Source organism: Sinocyclocheilus anshuiensis, unplaced genomic scaffold (assembly GCF_001515605.1).
Source record: "Sinocyclocheilus anshuiensis isolate Anshui unplaced genomic scaffold, SAMN03320099.WGS_v1.1 scaffold217, whole genome shotgun sequence".
Taxonomy (NCBI): Eukaryota; Metazoa; Chordata; class Actinopteri; order Cypriniformes; family Cyprinidae; genus Sinocyclocheilus; species Sinocyclocheilus anshuiensis.
This window is the reverse complement of record NW_015536538.1, coordinates 1,706,833-1,725,120: the sequence shown is the minus strand read 5'-3', so window position 1 is coordinate 1,725,120 and position 18,288 is coordinate 1,706,833. Positions and strand designations below refer to the sequence as shown.

Sequence of the window (18,288 nt, the reverse complement as noted above, 5' to 3'; positions counted from 1 at the left end):
GTGTGTTGGTGTGTGTGTGTGTGTGTGTGTGTGTGTGTGTGTGTGTGTGTGTGTGTGAGAGTGTGTGAGTGTGAGATCCCAGCCCTTATGTTGCTTCTTTTAAAAAAAAGAAATGGTTCACACAATGAAGGAAAGTCTGTTATCATGTTACAAACCGGGGTTATCATAGTTAACTAAAACTACTGTAAAACATTTTTAAAAATGTGTTACTTAAAATGAAATAGAATTTTATGAAAATAAATATATACGTATATATTAAAACAAAACTTTTTTAATTTTAGCTAGTTAAAACTGAAGTAAAAAATTATTTAAAAATATAAAGAGATATTTAAAGGAAATTATGAATGATAAAAACACAACAAAATTGCTAAAACTTTAACTAAAATTAAAATGAAAACACAAAATATAAAAACAAAATAATTCAAAAACTATAATAGTATCTTATTTTTATTAAAATAACACTGTTCCAAATCTGTACACTTTAAAAAAAAAAAATGTATATATTTTTCATAGTTGTAATAAATAAAACAATTTTTGAAGTACATTTTACAAGAAACGTTTCAGTGTAATTCAGTGTGTCTCTTGCCATTTCTTTGTACCTGTTTGTTAAATTTACTAGCGATTTCTGAGAGAAAATTATTTCTACACCAAATTTTTGACTTTCTTTCTTCTGTGGAACACAAGACGCTGTTTGTTTTTCATGCAATAAAAGTGGATGGTGATTCATATTAATAAAAGCTCCAAAAAGTACAAAAGTCTGACTCAGTGGAGAGCTGCATCATATCAGCGAATATTGATTAATCAGACGTCTCTCTGACGTCTCTGTGTTTGTTGCAGTATTCTCTCTGTAATGAGCCCTTGATCGAGCTCTCAAACCCCGGTGCCAGCGGCTCCATTTTCTACGTCACTCGAGACGATGAATTCATCCTGAAGACCGTCATGCACAAAGAGGCTGAGTTCCTGCAGAAGCTGCTTCCAGGATACTACATGGTGAGCCAGCAGCTCGTCCTCAGTCCAGTTCAGCTTCATCACACAAACAGTAGTGTGCATGATCACAAATAAAAGAGTAGGACAAAGCTGGCTGGTTAAATATTTCTGCGGAAATTTCAAAGTATGCATCTTACATAAAAGCATTAACATTTTAGGCCAACCCTTTTTAAATGTTTAAAAATGTATGTGATGTGAAGCTGTTGCAGCATTAAGAGTAAGTGAAGTAATGAAGTTTAAGGTAATGCATTTGTGCATTCAAACACAAACAGAGTCTGTGGTCAAGACACAAATTTAGTTTATTTAAAAAAAAATCACATGTGCCATATTTACAATTTTCAAACAGTGTTATTGTTGTATAGTATACGATTATAGTTTTTAATGTTTAATTTTTATATTTTATTTTTCATTTTAATTTAAGTTAATGTTGTAGTAATTTACTTTTTTATGTCTACATGTTTTTTTTTATCAAGTTAATTCGTTATTTTTAGTGCTGTTGATTAATCGCATCCAAAATAAAAGTTTTTGTCTACATAATATGTGTATGTGTAGTGTGCATATTTATTATGTATATATAAATACACACATACAGTATATATTTTGGAAATATTTACATGCATATACGTTTATATATTTATATTCTTATATTTTATATTATATATAAATATATTTCATATATAAACATAACATATTTTTCTTAAATATATACATGCATGTGTTTGTATTTATAGACACATAATAAATATACACAGTACACACATATATTATGTAAACAACAATTTATTTTGGATGTGATTAATCGCGATTAATCGTTTGACAGCGCTAGTTATTTTTAGTTATTTATCTGTAACTTAAACAAAATGAAAATGAGAAATGTTTCCTTGGCAACTAGCTAAAATAAAATTTCTGCTGTTTATTTTTATTTTATTTGTTTTTATTTCAAGTAATGAAAATGTTTTTTTAAGGTTCTAGATTTAAAAATGCCTCATTTTGCATCATTCAACAGATGAAAATATAAAAAATCTAGATTAACAAATAATAAATACTAAATATATAAATGATATGAAAAATGGAAATTCTACAAAAAAAAAAATGAAACATTAAAAATAAAGATAGATAAACAGATACATAAAGAGAGTTAAGGCACTTCTCTTTTTCAGTTGCTTTAAGGATTGAAATAAAAAATGTTAAATGCCACAAATTAGTGCTTAATTTGTGCTCAAAACGAACCTTAAAAATGCTAAATAATAAGCATAATTAGGGATAGTAAAGATTAACTTCCAAAAGTACAAACATAAAATAACATTTGAAAAAAATACTGTATAAACAGTGTATTTATATATGCATAGTTTGTGAAAATGAAAAGATTAAATATAATTTTAAAAAGTATTGTTAAATACAGTTTATCTCATTTTTATTTTGTTTTATTTTTGTAATTTATTTTTTTTTTGTTAAGTCATAATTTTGTTATGATATGAAACTGTTTTGATCTGTTTGCTATTTGCAAAGGTGGTTACTATTTATTATTTTCACAGTATGATATTGATGAGTTGTACGGTATTAAAACTAGTTAGGGTCAGTTTGGCCCGCAAACATCATAATAATAAATAATTAAAATGGTAGTATATGCAACCCTCAACAGTTTAAAAACAAAAACATATGATATGCATGTCCATATTTTTTGATCCATAGGTAATAACAAGTGAGATTTCTGACCACTGAACTAGGAAATCTTCCCGGTTTATATTTCAGAAATCAGGTCACATCATTATTACGCCACAGCCCTTTTTCTCAGTTTTCTCTGGTCATGTAGCAGCGATTTCAATCATTTTTCCCAGGTTTTCTGACTCTTTAAATGAGGCTCGTCTGTGTTGTTGGTCCCTCAGAACCTGAACCAGAATCCCCGCACGCTGCTTCCCAAGTTCTTCGGCTTGTACTGCGTTCAGTCCGGAGGGAAGAACATCCGTATCGTGGTGATGAATAACATCCTGCCGCGCATCGTTCGCATGCACCTCAAGTTCGACCTGAAGGGCTCCACGTACAAGCGCCGCGCGTCCAAGAAAGAGCGCGAGAAGTCCAAGCCCACCTTTAAAGACCTGGACTTCATGCAGGACGTTCAGGACGGACTCCTGCTGGACGTGGACACGTATAACGCGCTGCTGAAGACGCTCCAGAGAGACTGTTTGGTGAGAGAGACCGGCTTGATCTCGGCAAAATCATCCAATTGAGATTTTTCCGATAAAAATTGTGATTGTGATTAAAAACGAAAACTCCAGGTTTGCTTGTTTGTTGGGTTACACAATTTTGGGTCAAAATTTTGTAATTATATAATAATAATAATAATAATAATAATAACAATATAAATTATTATTATTATTGCAACTAAATAAAAATATGAATTGCTAAATAAAAACAAAATAACAAATATTACTATTGTAATACTTCACTGTAAAATAGAAAAAGCAAGTATTTAAGAAAAATAATGCAATAATAAAAAATTAAACATTTATAAAAAATCAAACTGTGTACCTTTTAAGACTATTCATTAGGTAAATCTGGACATTAATTTATTTAAATGTAATTAAATTTTTTTTTTAAATGTGTATTTCAAAATTTGCAACTCTGATTTAACATGAAATTAAAAACAAAAAATTCCAGTTTTGTTTTTCTTGGTTGTAGGGCTACAAAATGTATTATTATCGTTGTTGTTGTTGTTGTTGTTATTGTTGTTATTATTATTATTGCTACTAAATAATGATATAAAAATTGCAAAATAAAAACAGAATAAATATTAGTATTGTAGTATTTCACTGTAAAATAAATAGAAAAAAATTAGTATTTAAGAAAAATTATTTAATAATAATATATTATTATTATTATTATTATTTAAAAATTGCCATTGTGATTTAAAATATGTAAAAAAATAAATAAAAAAAATCCAGGTTTGCATGTCTGTAGGACTATATGATTTGGCCAAAATGTTGTGTTTATATAACCATATGACTATATATTATTATTAATAATAATAATAATTATTATTATTATTATTATTTAAAATTTGCTTTTTTTTTTTTTTTTTACTAAATATATATATAATAAACACCAGGTTTGTTGTGCGTGTTTGTGGGGCTGTACAATTTGGCCCAAAATTTTGTGCTTGTATATTAATATGACTAATCATAATTATTAAGATTATTATTATTATTATTGCTAAATAAAAATAATAAAAACAAAATAAAAATATTACTATTGTAACATTTCACTGTAAAACAGAAAAAAATCAAGTATTTAATAATAATAATTGTATTTTTTATTATTATTATATATTTTAGTCACATTGTGATTTTGATTTTACTTCGATTAACCATGCAGTCCTAGCTGGGTTAGTGCAGATCTAAAGTGCGTGTAGTGAAGGTGTGCTGTGTGTGTGCAGGTGTTGGAGAGTTTTAAGATCATGGACTACAGTCTGCTGCTGGGGGTTCATAATCTGGAGCAGGCGGAGCGCGAGCAGCAGATGGAGGGATCTCAGAGCAGCAGCGATGAGAAGAGACCGGCCGCGCAGCGAGCGCTTTACTCCAGTGCCATGGAGTCCATTCAGGGAGGAGCTGCGTGTGGGGGCTCCATAGACACCGACGACACGTGCGTGCCTCTCATTTAAAGGCTCATGAAACCCCAGACTACTTTTTCTGAGATTTTAGCAGAGGTGTTTGTGTTGCACATCATAGAAGACAACATTAGCATCCCATAATTTTAACTGTTGGAGAAAACTGGTTAATTTTAGGCTTTTTTGCGCTATTTTCATCTTCCGGGTTTAAAATCTACATTGTGTTGACGTCACAATTTGTGACGTGTCAGTGGACTAATAGTACATCGATGACGTGTCGGTGTCTATTAAATTATTCATGAGACTGCGTGTTCTTATCCTATGAGAAGACGCTTTGCTTAATTATTCACAACAGCATGTGTTGATTTGCTATGACAGACGCTTCAGACAGTGAGATCGTGTATGTTAACTGAGAGAAGCGTTCATGGATCAGAGGAGAGTGTTTGTTTTTGCTTTGTAATAAGAGTTCGGCACAAACGTGATTCATTCACTTGGTGAGTTAGACTCAACTCGTCAAAAGGCTTATATAAACACCACAGAATAAGATTCTCTGCTCTCTCTGCAGGATGGGTGGCATTCCTGCTGTCAACAGCAAAGGAGAGAGACTCCTGCTCTTCATCGGCATCATAGACATCCTGCAGTCCTACAGGTCACACTCATGATAATGAAATAACATCAGTTCATTCGTAAAGCACATTTCAGATCTGCTCTGTTCTCTGAATCAGAGAAATCCTGATTTGCAAGTCACGTGATTCATCACCTACAAAAATGCCCACATTTATTCATTTATTTTTATTATTTTATTATTACTTTTTAGGAGTGATTTAAGTCATTGCCATATGAGTATCAAACCTGCTTAAGATTTAACATTTAAATTAACTTTTAAACTGATGTTTATATTTATTTTAAAAGTATATTTATATAGTATTTATGTAAAATTTTGATTTAACATTTTTTAAATATATTTTGATATCTGAAAATATTATATTGTTAAATTAATTATGAAACTATAATACTTGTTTATGTATTTATTTGATTATTTGAAAAATTGGGGCAATATTTGTTTTAAGCTAATTTAAGCCTTTAAATTGTGTTTCGTGGTGCAGGTGGTTGGAATTAATACAATTAAATAATTATTAAACTATAAATGTAAAAAAAAAAAAAAAAGCTTACCTTTGCAGACTCTGATTTAAGTAAATCTGGCCCTTTGTTTTTATTTTATTTATTTAGTTATTGGCAAAATTGTGGCAATATTTTGAATTGTATTTTATATTACACACAGTGCTTGTGCCTTGTAGTTGTTATTAAAATAATTTAATTTAATTTAGAACAATTGTTGAGCTATACATTATTATTTTTTTAGCTGTCTACCTTTTAAGACTCCTAATTATGTAAATCTGACCATTATTTATATATGTATTTATTTATTTATTTTATTTTGTCCTAAATTAAATAAATTAAAAAAATAAGAAATATCAATATTGCAATATTTTATGGCAAAATTTAAAAAGTGAGTATTTAAAAAATAATACAAAAATTTATTTATTTATTTAATAGTGATTGATATTTAAAAAATATTAAATTTTATTTTATTTTGGGCCCTTTTTAAATTGTGTTTTCTATTGCACACGGTGCAGGTGGCCTGTAGCTTTGCGCGTGTGTATTTTCTCTCCTGCTGCTCTTTGATTCTCCGTTAGTGTGTGTTTGTGCTCTTTTGCTCGAGAGTCACGCCAGTGAACCTCGTACAGATGATGAAGCGCATGGCTTTATAACCTTCACTAGCGTTTGGGGTTGTTTTATGCTCTTATGTAACGGTTTTTATAAGACTGCATTGAGTTCTCCATCAGGACACTCAGCAGTCTGTGACGTGAAGCTGATGTTTGTGTTTTTCTGCAGACTCACAAAGAAGCTGGAACACACGTGGAAGGCTCTGGTGCATGACGGAGTGAGAAACTCACACAAATACATCATCATCATCATCTTCATCGTCTTGACCGTTATAATGCATCATAACCCATGCGTCTGCCATCTCAGAGCATTAATACACATCACGTCTGATACTGTACATCTACAGTATAAACACACACTGATTCATGACCCTCCTTCCCCAATAAAACTTACTTCATATTAATTCCATACAAATCTCAAACCTTATTATTATTATTATTTAAAAAAATAATTATTAAATAATAAATTCTTTATTCATTTTCAAAATTGTGCCAATATTTGTTTTAACATAATTAGGCATAATATAATTTTAAAGTTGTGTTTTATGACGCAGGTGCCCTGCCCTGTAGTTAATATTGTTGTTAAAATAATTATTAAACTATAAATTTGTAGTTTAGAAAATTTTACATTTAACAAAAATTTAACAACTACCTACCTTTTAAGAATCTTAAGAAGAAGAAATTTAAGATTTTATTTTTATTGTTTTTATTGCCAATATTGTGGCAATATTTTGAATTGTGTTTTACATTGCATATGGTGCTTGAGTGTTGTTAAAATGTATTTAATTTCATTTAAAATAATTATTAAGCTATACATTTATTAAAAAAATTAAAACTGTACTTTTAAGACTGTTAATTAGGTAAACGTGGACATTATTTATTTATTTGTTGACTTTGTTGCAGTGTTTTTATTTTATTTAATATTTCATTTTGGGCCCTTTAAAAATTATTTTATATATTGCATATGGTGCAGGTGCTGTGAAGTTTTTGGGGTGAAATATTGTCATAAACACACATCTCTGATACCTGCACATCTGTATCAACACCAGCTGTGAGGCACAGTTATTTGTGAAGGTGAATACTGAATTTGCCCCAGTAGAGTCATTTCACCCTGTGGCCTCCTTTATTAATGTGTGTGTGTGTGTGTGTGTCTGTCTGTCTGTCTGTCTGTCTCTGTGTGTGTGTGTGTGTGTGTGTGTGTGTGTTGTGGAGATTGACTGAGACAGTGGACAGACTTTGATAAGGATCACTTGTGTTTGGTTTCACTGTAGATAGTGTGAGTGTAAGTCTGAGAGAACATCTCTTTCCATTTGCTTTCCAACTTCTGTTTCTCTCTACTTCAGTTCCAGTCTGTGCTTTTCTCCCCAAACACTCCCACATGTTCCCATCAAACACTGTTCCTGTAAGACACGCTGGATTCTTCCTGCAGGCGGTGTTTGACAGATCTGAATGATTTTGTTTTGTCTTATTAGGCACATTTGTACACTTGAAAGCAGATTTGTGTAAATCAAATTGACTACTGCAATTTCTATAAATGTGAATTTCATAGAAACATGTCCATGTCATATTTCACCCTAAAATAAACACATTGCATCGAAGTATAATTATACAAACAGTAAATGAAGTCTTTTTTAGACAGAATTTTCATGATAATTAATGAGAATTAGAATAATTCATTTTCTCGTAAATTTCTAATTATCATACTAGAGAAAAAACTCATCTGGCGTATGGATGTTTTACTTTTGAGTTTTACTTGTTCTCAATGATGATTCTTATTAGATTCTCATTATTGCAATACAGTATTTGTATGGTACAATTTAATATAAAAAGTTAAATATTATTATAATATAATGATTTTTTTAATCAGGATAAATTAAATGCAGTATAACAAATACTACTATGACATAAACAGAAATAATATATATATATATATATATATATATATATGCAATACAATAATAGTTAAATTATATATAATATTATATATAAATATATAGTTTATATTTTGAAAAAGAAAAACCTTACTACATGTACTGCGTTAAGCTAACTGAGACTTGTTATAGCACTTACATATCATTGCTCTTTTGTTGATTTTGATTGCTTCCATTTATTTTTTGGATAAAAGCGTCTGCTAAATGACTAAATGTAAATATAGTTTATCTATAATATGTTTTGTTCTTTTGCGTTAAGCAGTGACATTTAAAAAAAAAAAAAGTATAATGTGCTTAACTGTCATGAAAATATTAGCAGAAGTCAAAAAATCTAAAATTACTCTATTTAGGCAAAATATGCTAAATATAATAATGTGCCTCTTCTGCAGCGATTCGAATGATAATTTGCACCTCAATAATGACATTGAGAAACTTTAATAGACATTAAAGTAAATATAAATAGTTCAAATAGGAGTTTTATTATTATTTAGACCCATTTTACCTGATCAGTATATACTCATATTTCTCTCAGGACACTGTTTCCGTCCACCGACCGAACTTCTACGCTGACCGCTTCTTCAGGTTCATGAGCAGCACTGTGTTCAAGAAAAGCACTTGTGAGTGCCTCACAGAACGACTGTAGTGATAAAGAGCTGAAGGAGACGCTGTAATCTAACAGAAGTCTGATTCTGGTTTGTCCAGCGCTGAAGGCTTCTCCTGCTAAGAAGGGCCGTGCGGTGCTGACCGTGCCCAAACTCAGCGGCCCCGGAGCGGCCTGGTCAGCCTGCCAGCTTCCCTCAGAGAGAGACGAGAACATCTATGATCTGAGAGGAGCGCGCAGCTTCCCCGTGCTGGAAAACCATGGTGATTATCCTACTTTTATGTGCATGCTTTTGATAAGTAGTGTTTTGCATAGAAGCCAGTTTGCACCAGGGAATAAAAATTAAAAAGGCAATTGTGACTTTTTGTCTCACAATTCTTACATTTTTTTCTCTGAATTCAGAGATTATATAGGCCTATTGCAATTCTGAGTTTATAGCTCACATTTATTACTGTTTTCACTGAATTCAGAGATTATATATTGCAATCCTGAGTTTATAGCTCACATTTAATACTGTTTTCACTGAATTCAGAGATTATATATTGCAATCCTGAGTTTATAGCTCACATTTAATACTGTTTTCACTGAATTCAGAGATTATATATTGCAATCCTGAGTTTATAGCTCACATTTAATACTGTTTTCACTGAATTCAGAGATTATATATTGCAATCCTGAGTTTATAGCTCACATTTAATACTGTTTTCACTGAATTCAGAGATTATATATTGCAATCCTGAGTTTATAGCTCACATTTAATACTGTTTTCACTGAATTCAGAGATTATATATTGCAATCCTGAGTTTATAGCTCACATTTAATACTGTTTTCACTGAATTCAGAGATTATATATTGCAATCCTGAGTTTATAGCTCACATTTAATACTGTTTTCACTGAATTCAGAGATTATATATTGCAATCCTGAGTTTATAGCTCACATTTAATACTGTTTTCACTGAATTCAGAGATTATATATTGCAATCCTGAGTTTATAGCTCACATTTAATACTGTTTTCACTGAATTCAGAGATTATATATTGCAATCCTGAGTTTATAGCTCACATTTAATACTGTTTTCACTGAATTCAGAGATTATATATTGCAATCCTGAGTTTATAGCTCACATTTAATACTGTTTTCACTGAATTCAGAGATTATATATTGCAATCCTGAGTTTATAGCTCACATTTAATACTGTTTTCACTGAATTCAGAGATTATATATTGCAATCCTGAGTTTATAGCTCACATTTAATACTGTTTTCACTGAATTCAGAGATTATATATTGCAATCCTGAGTTTATAGCTCACATTTAATACTGTTTTCACTGAATTCAGAGATTATATATTGCAATCCTGAGTTTATAGCTCACATTTAATACTGTTTTCACTGAATTCAGAGATTATATATTGCAATCCTGAGTTTATAGCTCACATTTAATACTGTTTTCACTGAATTCAGAGATTATATATTGCAATCCTGAGTTTATAGCTCACATTTAATACTGTTTTCACTGAATTCAGAGATTATATATTGCAATCCTGAGTTTATAGCTCACATTTAATACTGTTTTCACTGAATTCAGAGATTATATATTGCAATCCTGAGTTTATAGCTCACATTTAATACTGTTTTCACTGAATTCAGAGATTATATATTGCAATCCTGAGTTTATAGCTCACATTTAATACTGTTTTCACTGAATTCAGAGATTATATATTGCAATCCTGAGTTTATAGCTCACATTTAATACTGTTTTCACTGAATTCAGAGATTATATATTGCAATCCTGAGTTTATAGCTCACATTTAATACTGTTTTCACTGAATTCAGAGATTATATATTGCAATCCTGAGTTTATAGCTCACATTTAATACTGTTTTCACTGAATTCAGAGATTATATATTGCAATCCTGAGTTTATAGCTCACATTTAATACTGTTTTCACTGAATTCAGAGATTATATATTGCAATCCTGAGTTTATAGCTCACATTTAATACTGTTTTCACTGAATTCAGAGATTATATATTGCAATCCTGAGTTTATAGCTCACATTTAATACTGTTTTCACTGAATTCAGAGATTATATATTGCAATCCTGAGTTTATAGCTCACATTTAATACTGTTTTCACTGAATTCAGAGATTATATATTGCAATCCTGAGTTTATAGCTCACATTTAATACTGTTTTCACTGAATTCAGAGATTATATATTGCAATCCTGAGTTTATAGCTCACATTTAATACTGTTTTCACTGAATTCAGAGATTATATATTGCAATCCTGAGTTTATAGCTCACATTTAATACTGTTTTCACTGAATTCAGAGATTATATATTGCAATCCTGAGTTTATAGCTCACATTTAATACTGTTTTCACTGAATTCAGAGATTATATATTGCAATTCTGAGTTTATAGCTCACATTTATTACTTTTTTTCTCTGAAATCATAGATTATATCTCGCAATTCTGAGTTTATAGCTGACATTTATTACTTTTTTCTCTGAATTCAGAGATTATATATTGCAATTCTGAGTTTATAGCTCACATTTATTACTTTTTTCACTGAATTCAGAGATTATATAGGCCTATTGCAATTCTGAGTTTATAGCTCACATTTATTACTTTTTTTCTCTGAATTCAGATATTATATATTGCTATCCTGAGTGCAATGCAATTAACAAGCAATTAATAAAAAAATGATCTTAATGCCTCAAACGCAGATTCAGACGGTTGCTGTTGTTGTTGATCGTTTATTAGCTGTGAAAAGCTTTTGGCCATGTTTACAATAGCATTAGACTAGAATGAATCCCATAATGCAATGCACTTGACTTGACTTGCACTTGACTAAAATTTCACATTAATCATATTTATTTTTTTACATGAACTGGACATGAATTTAAACATGCAACATAATAAAGTCATTTGACAGCAATGTAGCATTCTTTAAAAATTATTTTCAAAGTTTTGGAAATTTTTATACACTGTAGTATCATATACAATAAAAAACAATTACATTTTACAATGTATTCTGCACAGTCTCTCAAAGTTAGGAACAAATGTTCTTCCAATAACGTTAATAGAATGTTTGTTCAATTATATCTCTTTAATCATTTTCTCAAAATGTAAGTACAAAAACATTATATATGCATTATTCATATAACTTTTTTCCTGAAACCTTTTAGTTTTTTTTTAAATGTTACAACTAGTTTCAGAATGTTCATTTAAAAGTAACATTTAAATATTTAAAAGTAACATTCCCATAATGTTCGCACAGTGATCAAATGGAATGCTCACTTAAAGAGACAGTTCACCCAAAAATGAAAATTCCGTCATCATTTACTCATCCTCCACTTGTTCCAGACCTGAATGAGGATCTTTCTTCTGTTGAGCACAAAAGACCAAACACTTTTTGCTTATTTATTGTCTCAGGTCTGCAGTCCTGCACTCCTCCATCGTTCGAGGAAGCGACCACGGCGTCTGTGGCCACAACTCTGTCCTCCAACACCTCCATATCAATCCCAGAACGCTCTCCGTCAGACACCACAGAGCAGCCACGCTACAGGTCAACATTAATCACCTCGTTTACAGAGATGACTTCATATTCAGTCACGAAATAAGAAGCAACAGTAACACTTCACTTGAAGCCTTTATGTATAATGCATTATAAAGGCATTCATAATATAACCTATAATGCATTATATATTCTCATAAATAATTGTAACCAAAGTTAAAATGCATTATAATATTTTCAGATTCCTTGTTGCTTCTGAAGCTGTTTTACTGCATTATACTGTGCTTTCTAAAGGTGTAACAATTAATAGATATGTATTATATTATAACTGTAGTAGTAATTATTCATAAGATCATACAATGCAATTATGAGGCATAATTAATGCAGTAAAAATGATATATAAAGGTTTCAACAACAACGACAAGGCTGCTTATTTTCTGACCACCTGGATATGAATATCTTTGAATATATTTTTGTTCTCTTTTGTTTTCACAGAAGACACACATTGTCTCTGAAAGACGTCGAGGGAAGGTGAGCTTCATTGGCATGACTGTATTTCTGTTTACAAACCATATTGAACTGTGACTTTACATGCTCACATCAGCTAGTTTATCAATCATGATGCAAAACATGAGTTTCTTACTCGGTATTTAAATCAAGATATATTAACTATATGACCTAAGATGTTCAGACAATTCATCAAAATTAACTTTTGTAATTTAATTAAATATATATATATATATATATACAGTGGGTACGGAAAGTATTCAGACCCCCTTACATTTTTCACTCTTTGTTATATTGCAGCCATTTGCTAAAATCATTTAAGTTAATTTTTTTAAGGGGGTCTGAATACTTTCCGTACCCACTGTATATACACACATATATATATATATATACTTTTTTTTTTCTGAAAACAAGAAAAAATAGCTGCTAGTGGAGGCAGGAAAATAATCTAGTTTTCCCTTTGAATTAATTTTTTATTTTATTTATTTATTTATTTTGACTCCATTGGCTCCAGTCAAAAATCAAGCAAAAGATTTTGCTTCTCAAGTAAATGTATTTTGATGTGAGAATGTTTCGATATTTGTACTGGAAAACAAGACAAATATACTGAGTAAGAAGGTCATTTTTTAGTGGGTTTTTCTAGCTGAATGTGCTTGTTTTGGCAGGACACATGAGGTGGTGGATGTGCATGAGGAAGAGCAGCTGACCATCACTGTGCAGGTGGAGGTGAAGAGAGAGAGAGAAGACGAGGAGGAGGAGCCAGACGTCTCTGTGACACAGTACGTGCAAATACTGCCAGAAATCACCACAGTAAACATGCATATGAATCTCATACCAGCAGCACTCAGTCTCTGATACAGTATTTTCATCATGTTTTCAGTTATTTGTTTAAGAGAACTAAGTCAATGGTTTGTTTTCCTAGCGAATGCACGAAAAGATGTATATCTTGAATGCAATATACTGTAAGTTGCTTTGGATAAAAGCATCTGCCATATGCATATATGTGAATGTGTGAGCCTGCACTAAATACTGTGTATTTTTCATTTATTTTTATTTGAGCACTTCTATTTAAACGTTTTATTTCAGTTAGTTGCCAAGGCAACATTTCAAGTTTTTTAACTAAAAAATTACTTTTTGATATTTTATTTCAGCTTGATTTTAGTTAATGAAAACCGTTTGGATAGTTTTAGTTTTAGCTAACAACAACACAGGTGAATAAAATGGATAAAATCTTAAAGCAATGGAAACATCTATGGTGAAAATGACTAGTTATGCTCAAAAAATATCATAATATAATATTAAATATAAAAAAAACAACATTGATTTTTTTAATTAAACGTTTAACAAACATTAAACACAAATTACACTACATTTTTAATTTAAGTTTTTTAACTTATCAAATAGTATCTAATATTTCTATTATATTTTATTTCAGCTTTATTTCAGTTAGCAAAAATAATATAATATTTCTGTATATTTAATTTATGTATTCGAATTGCGTGTAATATTTGGATTTGGATTACACAGTTTTAACCTAAACTGATAAACTTAATGTGATGCATATTTTTTAGTAACGCATAGAGGAAACCGATAAGAAATGGGTCAGATCTCTGTAATAGTACTAATAAACCAAATGTGTTTTAAATACAATTGAATTCAGTTGAATTCTAAGCTATTTTGAAAATGTGCTTATTTAATTAAAATGAAATAGAAACAAATAGCCAATAATAAACTATGCCATGATTTTTTTTTTTGAAGAGATACTAACTGCATCATGCATATGCATCAGATTAATTTAGTTTATGTTAAAACTGTGTAATCCAAATCAAATGGATGGAAATTTTAGATACAATTCAAATATATAAGTCCTAAATGTAGGCCTAAATATTTTATTGAGTGTGATAGTGATCACCCTGCTGGGATTGATTTTGGGATAATGACCAGCTGTACATTATCCCTGATCAAACAGCTCTCAGACTTCATCCTGATTCACATAATATTTCTACACAGTATCTGAGATTATGATTAGTGCATCCCGAATCACTCTGCCAGAGGACTGTCTGCTGTTTCTGCTGGATTTATGAAATATGCATCAGTTTTCTGGCCTATTATTGAAGCGGTAGATCTGTGAGATCCAGGTGTAGGCTTTGGCCATATGTGACCCTGGACCACAAAACCAGTCTTAAGTGTCAATTTTTCTATTATTATTCTAAATAGAATATTTATATTTTACATTTATATTTAATAAATTAATTAATAACTCGTAATTATTTTACATTTATCCCTTTTATTATATTTATATTATAGAAAATCATCTTTAAAGTTGTCCAAATTAAGTTCTTAGCAATGCATATTACTAATCAAAAATTAAGTTTTGATATATTTACGATAGGAAATTTACAAAATATCTTCATGGAACATGATCTTTACTTAATATCCTAATGATTTTTGGCATAAAAGAAAAATCAATCATTTTGACCCATACAATGTATTGTTGGCTATTGCTACAAATATACCCCAGCGACTTAAGACTGCTTTTGTGCTCCAGGGACACATATGGTCCGGAGAGCTTTACTGCAGACCCTCTGTTTCTGCTTTACTCCTCACGCCAAACACTCAAAGCCTCGCTCTCAGCACTTCTGTCACTTTGAATTCTTTATGGAAAGTGTCTGTCAGGCTAAATAAGGAGTCAGTGATACTGTGCAAACCTCAAAAGCTAGATGTTTACATTTACTGTCTCTTTTAAATCGTGAGTGATGTGAGCCTTGCAGAACTGGTTGCTAGGAAGTTTTGAGTGGTTGCTAGGTGGCCACTTACTGTCTCAAGTAAGAACCTGATCCCAGATCAGTGTTTTAGTTTGTAGGTGATTTAATGCAGGGATTCAGCCAAAACCTTTCTGAGCTAAAATATCTACATGAAATCCTCCTTAGAGGACAACAACACATTCACATGATCGTGCTTCTCTGATGCGGATTTGTGTGTAAACAAATAAAATATTTAATCTTTTTTAAATAATAGGTTAATTTTCATTTGTTTTTGTTATAAAATTTTGTATTTATTTTAGTATTTACATTTATCCCTCTTATCATATTGATATTTTATTATAAATAAATATTATTATGAATATTAAAAATAAAATATTAATATTTTACATTTATATATTTATATTTTAATTAATTATTACCAATAATTATTTTACATGTGTCCTTCTTATTATATTTATTACATTTATCCCTTTTATTATATTTATATTATATAAGTACTATAATAATAATAATATTATTATTATTAATAATATTTATATTTTACAATTTAATTAATTATTAGCTAATAATTTACATTTACACCTCTTATTATATTTATATTATATACTATAAATAATATATTATTATTATAAATTATATATTTTTTTACTTTTTTATTCATTTAATAACTAATGAATTCATGTTTGAATTTAATGTAATTAATTTAATTAATAACTGATCATTATTTTACAATTATCCCTGTTATTACATGTATATTATATATAATTATTATTATTCTAAATAAACTATATTTAACATTTTTAATTAAATTAATTAATTATAAGCTAATGATTATTTAAGATTTCACCCCTATTATAAAAAGATTTGAGTCTTAATAATTTTTGTCCATATTTGCCCTCTTCTCTTTTTTTTTTTTAGCTCGGTGACGGACGTTCCTCCTCCAGACACTGATGACCTCGTCTCAGAAACAGCACCCGTTGCCCAGGAAACCGTATCCCAGACGACACTTCCTGTGGAAACAGCTCCTCTGACAGAAAGCGGGGCCCTGGAGTCAGCTCCGGCCCCTGAAGCAGCCTCCAGCCCAAACACGCAGCGTCTCTCAGAGTCCCAGAGCCGCGGATCTCTGGAGGAAGAGCTCGCCTCAACCACTGACATCTACTTTGTGAGTATGAGCGCCATCGTAGGACCTTACAGTCACAGACAAACTCAGCATCTGGGTTTGAGCCATTACTGCTGTGATGTTTCAGAACTTCATCAGGAATTGTTTTGGTGGCGGTCTGATTCACAGCAGCGTAATGCTGTCATATTAGCATAAGTTCATGTTGAGTTTATGAAGTGTTACATACAGGGTTCCCACAGTTACAAAAACAAATATGAATATAAACTTGAAAATGTGAACAACAGTGTTATTTTGGTATTGTTTATATATTTTATTATTATTATTTTATATGTTTTTTACATTTTATATTTATCATTATAATATTTTGTATATATAGTTTTAGTTTTATTCCATGTGCTTTTGTCATTAATAATTTTTTACACATTATATATTTTTTCCAATATTTTTTTTTAGATTTACATTTACATTTAGTCATTTAGATTTAATTTTAAATTTGAATTTTAGTTTTAGTCATATATGTACTTCTTTCTAAACCTCTTTCAGTTCGTTTCCAAGGCAACATTTCTAATTTTAATTTTTAAAGTTTTTCATCTAATATTTATATTATATTTTATTTTTAGTTTTAGTTTTAGCTAATAACAACACAGCTGAATAAAATGGATACAATTTTAAAGCAATGGAAATATATATGATGAAAATGACTAGTTATGCCCAAAATATATAATAATATATCATAATAATATAATAATAAATATTATGCATCCTGCTTTTAGTGAGTCTAAAAAGACTTAAACAAGGCAACAAGCTTTAAAAACATTTAAAAAGTTCTAAAAAAAAATTATTTTATTATTTAATTTAATTTAATCTTTTTTATTTTTAAATTTGTAACTTAAAACAAAATTAGGCAACATTTTTTATTTAGTGTACATTTTTTAACTTACTAAATATCTATTTTCTATTATATTTTATTTCAGCTTTATTTCAGTTACCAACATTGATTTGAATAGTTTTACTTTTAATTGACATTAGCAAAACTGGTAGATAAAATCCATGGAAATGTACAGTGGGTACGGAAAGTATTCAGACCCCCTTAAATTTTTCACTCTTTGTTATATTGGTGTGTGTGTGTGTGTGTGTGTGTGTGTGTGTGTGAGTGTGTGACTGACTCAGACTGTGTCCAAACCACATGTCCTGACAGGTTTCCAGCTGCTCAGTGTGACCTGACTTTGTCTCATCAGGCCGGTTTGGACACAGTGACCATGTTTTTAAAAATGTTTTTGTGTCATGTGGATTTTAGCATGAGACACAGAATGTGTCAGTCCTAATGTGTGTGTGTGTGTGTGTGTGTGTGTGTGTGTGTGAGTGTGTGACTGACTCAGACTGTGTCCAAACCACATGTCCTGACAGGTTTCCAGCTGCTCAGTGTGACCTGACTTTGTCTCATCAGGCCGGTTTGGACACAGTGACCATGTTTTTAAAAATGTTTTTGTGTCATGTGGATTTTAGCACGAGACACAGAATGTGTCAG

The 18,288-nt window shown here is 30.4% G+C and overlaps 1 protein-coding gene across 2 annotated transcripts in view; it reads left to right on the top strand.

The window, feature by feature from the left end:
- The window catches only part of LOC107696335 (phosphatidylinositol 4-phosphate 5-kinase type-1 gamma-like), a 46,621-nt gene that overhangs the window by 22,894 nt on the left and 5,439 nt on the right, over positions 1–18,288 (top strand). For both annotated transcript variants that reach the window (XM_016496635.1, XM_016496626.1), the window contains exons 6-16: positions 838–990; positions 2,874–3,173; positions 4,421–4,626; positions 5,157–5,240; positions 6,488–6,536; positions 8,782–8,866; positions 8,952–9,113; positions 12,287–12,419; positions 12,864–12,899; positions 13,541–13,654; positions 16,559–16,802. In XM_016496635.1, the coding sequence (XP_016352121.1) occupies positions 838–990; positions 2,874–3,173; positions 4,421–4,626; positions 5,157–5,240; positions 6,488–6,536; positions 8,782–8,866; positions 8,952–9,113; positions 12,287–12,419; positions 12,864–12,899; positions 13,541–13,654; positions 16,559–16,802 (1,566 nt within the window). The remainder of the gene's footprint in view (positions 1–837; positions 991–2,873; positions 3,174–4,420; positions 4,627–5,156; positions 5,241–6,487; positions 6,537–8,781; positions 8,867–8,951; positions 9,114–12,286; positions 12,420–12,863; positions 12,900–13,540; positions 13,655–16,558; positions 16,803–18,288) is intronic.